Below are 9232 nucleotides of genomic sequence, written 5' to 3'. Positions count from 1 at the left end.
GTAGTATATATTAATTCTAATTATATTTAGATATTTTTAAAATAATTATAACTTTTAATTATATTTATATTTATATTTCTTTACATATTCATAAATATTATTATTTATTTGAGATGCAATAAACAAAATGTTTTATCTCTAAAGACAAATTTGTCTCAGAAAAGTTAGAATAGAATTGATTGCATTTCAAAATAAAAATTTCAATCTCAAGAAAGTTATATAATTGACATACATTTTAACCGACTCTACATTCTGGATTTACATACCTTCTCGCATATACACTCTGAAAAGATGATATCAGTTACTTACATAAAAAAACTGTATCTACTTTTATACTTATATCATAAAGGACTGTCAACTACAATAAAGGACTGTCAGGAAAAAGTAGACCGCGGAAGATGCTAGTTAAATCAATTAAGTTGTGTATGCGGTAGAACAATGATTACGTATCTTGGATTATAAAGAAGATGGAGTCTCCATATCTTCTTTGTGCTAATGACTATCTGCATTAGCTAGAATTAATTATCGACCTGGTTGTTATCTCTACATCTTGTTTATCTGCTAATTGCTGGAGTTAGCCAGCATCATTATTTATAGACGGTATAGATTACACGTAGGATTCTCCTAATATATCTCCAATATAAAAAGCTCCTAACTTTTAAGTTCGCTGAAAATCACTGAATCTTTCACTTCACTCGTAGGTGTTAATTTTTGTAACGTTTCCGTAACAGATAAACAACATGGTGGTGAAAAATATTATTGCGATTAACGGAAGCTCCCCCGGGCGAGAAATGTAAGGAAAAAAATCATGCGAATTCACAGGGAAATATAATTCAAGATTAACGGCTATGGATGACGTGTAATGGACATAAATCTTACGTCGCCGTATGAGAGGCAATTTTTTTTGCACCGTGAGAAGATCTTTCGTTCGAATAAACCTAGGCATAATCATTAGTAGGATGCACTCGCATAAATGTACTCTCGTCTATTATTAAAAGAATCAATTCAAATCTCTCGAACACTTATACTGTTTTTATTATAGTTCTTTTATTATAGTTCTTGATGCATAACTTTATGCTTGACAAGCATAATTGTCTTATCAAAAAGTGTCTTATCAACATTTTTTTAATCGCAATGCAATCGCGGAAAATGAAATTTGCTAAATTCATGATAAATTTAAATTTGTTAAAGTTTTTTCGTCTTCTTCAAATTAAAATGGATGTTTAACTGTAAACATTTCGTGTCTCCATGAGCTAATTGACCGCTGCCATACGTCGGTCTTATCGGCTCGGTGACGGTAAGTGAAGTAATAAGTCTTCCCGGCTTCGAGATGTAATAGGCACTTGGCTATTACCTGGACCACGTCGTCGCATTATCCCGCTGTAAGATATCCAACGCGCTATAAATCTCGGTCCGCGATAATCCCACGGACAAACTCGAGTCAGGAAAGTGGAGTTCGAGAGAAGAAAGTGGGGAAAAAGCGTCTCATCTAGGCGAGAAGTGTCACGCCGGAAGACTACGCTTATCTCACACATTTTCTTCGAAAATAAATGTACACGCTGCCGCTTACAATACTGAATCTTAGTGCCGATGCTGAAGGTTTAATGCGAAATGGTCGAGAAATTGCCGGGGATCCTGGAAACTTCGCTCCGAAACTGCGCTCTTCGCCGACAAATAGCCTTTAGATGAATCGGGGAAAAACGAGCAAAGAAGCAAGAATGATAAACGTACAAAGCCATTTAGCTCTTACACGTACACTAGCCAAAAAATTAGAAATTTTTTTCAAAACACACAATCCACACAAATGTCGTTCTATTTTCGTTATTCGTTGAATGTTAAAAAGAACGAATCTCCTAAAAGGAAAGTAATCACTATTTTGTAATAAAAAAAGAAATTGATGAGTGAAAAAGATAAATTCCCTGTCAATCCTTATTTAAGAGTAAAACCTTTATTAAAAATGATCGTTAGCTTTTATATATATATATATATATAAAATAACCAAAGAACAGTCATCTTGATATATAAAGAAGATGCACAATTAAGACACGGTCGTCGCTTCCCGCGGGAACGCAGTACCGCGCTTCTTCTCCTTAATGAAGAGTCGTCGATTTCCCGCGAATTCGTTCCACCGTACCCCAGACAGAACTCGCGAGTCAAAGGCTTCGAGACCTTCGACCCCCTCGAGAGACCCGTAGTCACGGTACACCGCGGTATCCTTGATACATGGTCCTTGAAGGGGATACGCTGTCCCCCCTGGCGATGCAACGCGAGGTCGATGTTTCCCTCCCTCATCGAGCGCGCGCGCGCGCGCGTGTGTGTGTGTGTGTGTGTGTGTGTGTGTGTGTGTGTGTGTGTGTGTGTGTGTGTGTGTGTGTGTGCTCTCGCGATGGAGGCAGATGCGATATGGAAGAATCGTGGGCACGGTGTGTCTTGGACGAGACAACGGACCACCAACCGGGCATCTTGGAACGACCGACGATGAACCGGATGCACCTATTCCCGCGGGAACGTCCGGCCGTCATCGCCGCGACTTGCAGAACTCATCATCGGTTCAAAGTTCAACGATCTCCGCTTTTCTTTTTCCTGACGTGCATGACACGAGAGATTGGCTTGTAACAATCGACCCAATGGCTTTCAAGTATTCTGCACTCAATCGTTAATGTCGCAGCATATCTGATAAAAGTGCTTGACCAGAAAGTGTTTTCCTTATCCAAAGAGCATGATACTGCGGAACAAAATTGCAAAAAAGTAGCATGATTCAAAAAAATAAGAGTGATACTTTCCTAATTCTGCACACATAAAGAATATTTTGTTAAAAGAATATTTTGTAAATTATTTAAAAATTTAGTTAGATATAGAAATTTAATTAGATATAGAACTAAAAATATTATTTTGTTTGAATCAAAATAATTATGTAGAATGCTCGAGCTAATTGTTAGAATGTCAAAATTTTTTACAGCAATGTTTGAGTCTTTTATAATTATTTCCTATAATTATTTTTGGCCTAATAAAATTATTTTGAAATCTATATTTAGCTAAAATTTTAAATATATACTTTAGCAAAATAGTTCTTTCCATGTATGCGTGATAATTTTTGTGATATAAATGATAATAAAAGTACTTGATCAAGAATTTCTTCTTCTTGTAAAACGCACGACACTATGACACAAATGACAAAAAAGTAGCACGTTACAAAAAGACAAGAAAAGTAATTTCTTGATTCTGGATACACGATAATTTTCACAGATATAACATAAAAGTTACGCAAATTGAAAGATATTTTCTGATTTTTTTATTGTCTAATTAGTCGTTCGTAAATCGCATAAAGAAAAGCACAAACGTAACAAGGCAAATCGTGAGAGAGAATATCTTCGACGTCGATCGCGCGGAGACATTCGGTTCGTAGTTGATTCTCCGTACATACACAAACCTAGTTGGTGGTCCAGTCTGAGATACAGCTCGTTCGCTTGCGAGCCTCATATCGATCCTTGAACCTCTCGTTGGCGCAGACTACGGAGACCAGTATTGGCGACGGCTGGCGAGACAGTGCCCGTATGTGCCGTCTTCTCAAGGACCGTCATGGAGATTGCCGTCGTGTGCAGTACCGACGGTGGAAGCCCATTAAAGCCGAGACATCTCGTCCCGACCGTCGTCGCAAATCATAGGTTTAATGGAACGATAAATTCGTATTCATGCCGCATGCGCGCCGATCCTCCCTCGCAAAGTCCATCGCTTTCGCCTTTCGCAAGCCGAGCGTGCGCCATGAACGTCGAGAAAAAAAGAAAGTAAAGAGGGTAACTTTGAAAGAGAGGCTCCGCGACGATAAAGGATCGTAATGAGGATGCGCGCACCTCGGAATCCGAATAATTACGCCGCGTTTCTCGCCAATATCTCCGTAGATGCTATCGAATGATGCGGAAGAAGCTAGAAACTAATACAAGCACTTCACGAATAGGAAGAGTTCATCGACATTTTACTTTCTTTTTTTCTCGAGAACATCATCTTACATAATCTTCTGTTACGCTAATAGTCATTAATGTCTAATTAATTCCTAATTAAATTACATTCCTAATTAAATTCCACTAATTCGTAATCCTTGAAATAGATCTGTTTTCTGTGGCTGAATTAGTGTACACTTCTGGAACTTAAAGTGAAATAGATATATATTTGATATTTGTCGAAAATTTGAGAAAGAAAATTCTAGTGCACATCTGATGCAGGAATAAGAAACAAATCCATTATATGATTACAAAAAAATGAAAAGTTTGAAAAGTGCCCAAATGTTTATTACTTTCTTACGATTTAATGATTAAACAGCATTGCTTTACATTAATATATTAAATATCTTTCTCTCGTATAACATTTCTCTCAATATAATATTTTATATTACATGATTTTGTTAACACATTCTCAATTTGCTGTATTCTCATCTTCCCTGCATGTGCGTGACACAATTTATTCAAAGTTCATTTATTTGCAGCAACTTCATATTAACATTTCCATAGGGAATCATCGTTTCTTTTCTAATTGCAAAAGGCTACCTTATATCGTATAAGTCAGTGTGGGTATTATTCGATTTGCCTCGCAATAAAGTTTTCCAACTTATTATAGTTTTTTTTATTTTAAATGCTCGCAGCGAGAAACAACAGATTACGATGCACGGGTAACGACAGAATTATAATTTTCTACAAGCTCGATCGTTTTATAAATATTCATACTCGAGAAATTATTCACGACATCCTATGAGGACCTATGCCCTTCGTCGTTAAGTAAATTGCATTGCTTGTTCGCACATGTGAGAAAATCGACTATGTATGTATAATGCATCCATTATAAGAAGATAATAGTTACTCTCCCCAAGAGAGCTATGCTTCAGAAAAGTAGTTAAACTTGCTATCCTGGAGAATGTCAAAACTTGTAGTGTTTCATTAGTTTTTTAACACAAACATTTCTATATACCATAATAATAAAGTTAGATGTTGCATTATTCAATAAAAATTTCGTTCAAAATTTTAACTGATATATTTTAAGTTGGAAAAATAAATATCTGCAATCAGATATAAAATTTATTAAAGATCTATTATTAATAACGATTAAAAACTACATTTAATGCATTTAAACTTTTAAACGTTACATTTTATTAAAAGCATAAAATCATATGAAAGATATTAATGATGTTAATAATATATAAAAGATGTTAATTAAATATTTAATTGGAAAATAATAAGAAAAAGATGATAATAATATTTTATTATAATTTAATAATCATAATTTAATTGTACATAAGAAAATAAAATATATTTAATTAAGTTAACGTCAGGAAACGCAAATTGAACAATGACGTGTTTAATTTAAAAGTAAATGCAAATTGAAGTTGAGATATCAAACCTTGCCATTATATAGTTATGGCTCATTAACTTTTAATTGTATATCTATTGCAGATGGCCAGTATAGAGGTGTCGTTGTCGACGACACCAAGGCGGAAGAAAGGCGGCAGTATTTCCGGGGGTGTCCCGTCCCCCGCTGGTCACCGGAACAGAGATCATTACAAGGAATTGGATGCTCTTCGCGTGGCTCTACGCGACAAAGAAAACATCATACAGACGTGAGTAATTGCTTGATTACAGCCTTGAGATATGGCTGAGAGAGGACTATTGATCACGTCCCATTCCTTTATTATAATGATCGAGCATAAGGGACTAACAAATGAGCGATGGGTAATGAGCAGATCTGATATTCCTTTAAAGAAATGCAAGAGCTGGATTTTTATAAATGAATATGATCGCGATCTAAAATTCCTACTTAGAAATAGCATGTTCATTAGGGCTTTTCTGAACTAATTTGTTGGACTAATTTCTTAGCTTTCATCGTTATAAATATGCATAAACGAATTCTCCAGAGGAAAACTAGTAGTGAAAAATATGCGTCATTAATATTCTGTTTTAGCCTTTTTCAATTCGCTTACTTTTTGCGGAGGAAATATTCTTTAAATATTTCATACCGTTCGACATACCAAGTTTTTTTCTGCAGTAAGATGAATGTATCAGTTAGTGAACAATTAGTAGACAATTAGTGGACATGATCCAATTATTGCGCGAAATGACAAAAATTTTAAATATTAAGCTTTTAATGATATATACGATTTTTATTAAATAAATTCATTGTTTCAATCCTATAATTGAATCATGTCCACTAACATTTATTTATTTTAATAGATAATTTGTTAAAATTCACGAAGAGAATTTTCTTTTAAAATTTACCCTGAAAATATGGTAGTTTTAGTGTAATACAATATTTTAAAGAAGATTTTTACGATGCACTTCAGTAAAATTAATCAAACTTATTTTATATTTTACGTAGTTTTATTAATGAATGAAAGAGATTTACATTAAAATTTTTTGAAATAAAATGTCCCACGACTATCATATTTCAGGATAACTCTAAAAAAATTCTCTCCGTGTAACTTTATTTATAAAAAGAAATATTCTTATTAAAATAAAATATGCAGTACAAACAAACCATTCTACATTAAATTCTACAAAATTAAAAAAAGGCACGATTTTCTTTTTGTGAAAAATAAGATAATCCCAAATATTTCCAGTGATAGAAAAAAAAATCAACTTCGAGTTTTAATGTGCATTTCAAGAGCGAAGCCGCAGGTAGCGAAGGTGTTTTCCTTCCTTCGAGTCACGGCATTCGTGTTATTTTTCTTCTTGTTATTTTTTCTAGGCTTAAGGGCCAGCTTTGCAACACGCTGAGCGGCAGACTGGCATTACGCAACGGCGCGCCACCCTTGACCGAGGCCGACAGGAAAGCGGCCGAAGAGCGGCTTCAAAGGTTGCGACGGGACGCCGACAATAAGCGTCTGGCCATTAAGAATCTGAAACTCGCACTCGAACGTCTCGATATCACGGAGTAAGTACGAGGGAGATCGCCGCGGGCTCATTTGGCCGCGTTTATCGTAAATCGCGATTACTGATACCTATACGAACGTATGCCATAAACACAGCAGCGCGGAGGAATCTACATGCAAAGTTTATAGGATAGTATGGACAAAAAATCGAACTTGTCAACGTAATTATCGCAATACGCTTTAATGGAATATTATTGCCACTATCACATATAGGACCGACGTATATAATCACTTTATCTGATGTTCAACTGATAATTATCAAAACGATCAGGATGATGTTTAAGTAATCGACCAAAGTGTGTTAATTTATTAAATTTATATCTTTAGTTATTAATTTGTTTGAAGTTAGTTATTAGATACATTACGGTAATTCAATAAAGATAGAGAAGAGAACAATTTAAATAAATTGTTTTCCTAGAAGATCTTCTAATTATTTGTTATTGTGATACTTTAATATATTTTAATTTTTTAAATATAAAACAAATTTAATATTTACTTTAGACTATAATAAATTATTCTTACTAAAATAGTAATTTGTGCACGAAATGTGTTTAAAAAATAAAATCTTATATTGACATTGTATGAAATAATTAAAGGAATTTATAGCAAAGAGATTAGAGAGAAAGAAGTTTATTGAATATAATTAACGAGTATTTGCGAAAATTAATTAAGCAAAAAAATAATTTATTTAAGATTTTATTTTTTCAAAATTTCAAATGGATATCTGACTTTCATCCAGGAAATTTGATGGAAATTTTTTTTGATTAAACATTGATTCACAGTAACAGTAAAAATAATTATATTCTTAAATAATTGTATTCTTAAATAAAAAGAGCTAGTTTTTATATTAAAAGAATCTCTGATGAAAATATATATATAATAAAGCTTGTCAAAGAAATATGAACAAAGAATTTTAACGCTTCTTAACATTTCATTGACTTTCCATTGACTCTTAGTGGTTTTGAATATTCATACACACTCTACGAACTTTCCCCAAACGCTCCATAAAGTATGCTCGAAACACATCTATCACATTTCCCACACGTTTTAAATATTTTTTTTTCATTAACATTTCTCATACGCTCCTCAACGCTCCGCAAAGAATGCGTACTGATACACTTTCTAAACACTTCATTCATTAGTACCTCGTCTATACTTCCTAAATGTTCGGCAAAAAGTACACGGAGCAATCAAATATACTTCGTGTACGCTTCCAGGACATAGAAATAAAAAAATTTATTTTAAAATAGAACGTTATTGAATTGTACAGCGAACGTAAACGAAGCATCGTTGAGTAGTATGCGACACCGCCACCAGAGGGAGCATTGAAAAATTTTTCAATTGTGTTCTAATAAAATAATTTTTTGAAGTAAGCCTCTAGGACTCCAAGAAGAAAGCATAGCACTTTTTTTTAGACATTTACCGAATAAATGAAATATATTATAAAAATATCATTTGTTTACCAAGGATCTCGATTACATTTCATTCACGTTCGTCTAAGAATCCGACAATGCTCCATTTACGTTCTCTAAGACTGCCTAATCACGCTTCGTTTACATTTAACAAACATTCTGCTCGTGTTTGCCGAAGAACTATCTATACTTTTATTTATGTTTCTTTAATGTTTTTTAATTAATGCTTCTTTTATGTTCTATGTTCAAATTTTTGTTCCTCACAGGTTTCATTTACGTTTCCGTTATTCCCTCCTTACTTTGTTTACACTTCAATTAACGCTTTATTGGCACTCACTTTACGTTTTATTTTCTTCAAGATATCTAATATGCAAAGCGAAATACAAATTTATAATAACAAATTTATAATAAATGTAAATTGAGAAGCATTTATTAAAATTATGCTTCATTTATTCTCCAGTTTTGTAACGTAAATAAATGCATTTTAAATATACGCAACACTGATTTCAGCAACATTGATGTTCGAATACAGCAAGCAGAATTGGAATACAGATTGGGTCGCGAGGAGCTTGAACTGCTAACTCTTCATGAGGAAAGCAGAGCTCTGCAAACCGCCTTGGAGCTGGCTGAAACTCAAGAAAAACAAAAGAATGATACAATATTCAGGTACATGTTCTTCATTTTATTTCATTGTTCATATTTTTGCATACGTTTTATTTGACAGTTAATTAATTATTACCATGCAATTCAACTTGTAGCATCATATAAACTCAGGATAATAAACTTTGTTTGTTCTACTTACTTACAAAGCAACAAGAGTTGATTGACGTTCAAAATAAAAGAACATCTTTCTGCATATTTTTAACACACATATATATATATATATATATATATATATATATATATA

The 9232-nt window shown here is 33.6% G+C and overlaps 1 protein-coding gene across 1 annotated transcript in view; it reads left to right on the top strand.

Annotated features, from left to right (window-relative positions):
* The window catches only part of LOC105618240, a 45076-nt gene that overhangs the window by 30091 nt on the left and 5753 nt on the right, over positions 1-9232 (top strand). The window contains exons 4-6 of the mRNA XM_012199782.1: positions 5442-5605; positions 6730-6915; positions 8836-8991. Coding sequence (XP_012055172.1) covers positions 5442-5605; positions 6730-6915; positions 8836-8991 — 506 coding nt within the window. The remainder of the gene's footprint in view (positions 1-5441; positions 5606-6729; positions 6916-8835; positions 8992-9232) is intronic.

This window comes from Atta cephalotes (genome assembly GCF_000143395.1).
Source record: "Atta cephalotes unplaced genomic scaffold scaffold00016, whole genome shotgun sequence".
NCBI classification, from domain to species: Eukaryota; Metazoa; Arthropoda; class Insecta; order Hymenoptera; family Formicidae; genus Atta; species Atta cephalotes.
Note: the sequence above shows the minus strand (reverse complement) of the source record. Positions and strands in the feature narration are given on the sequence as shown.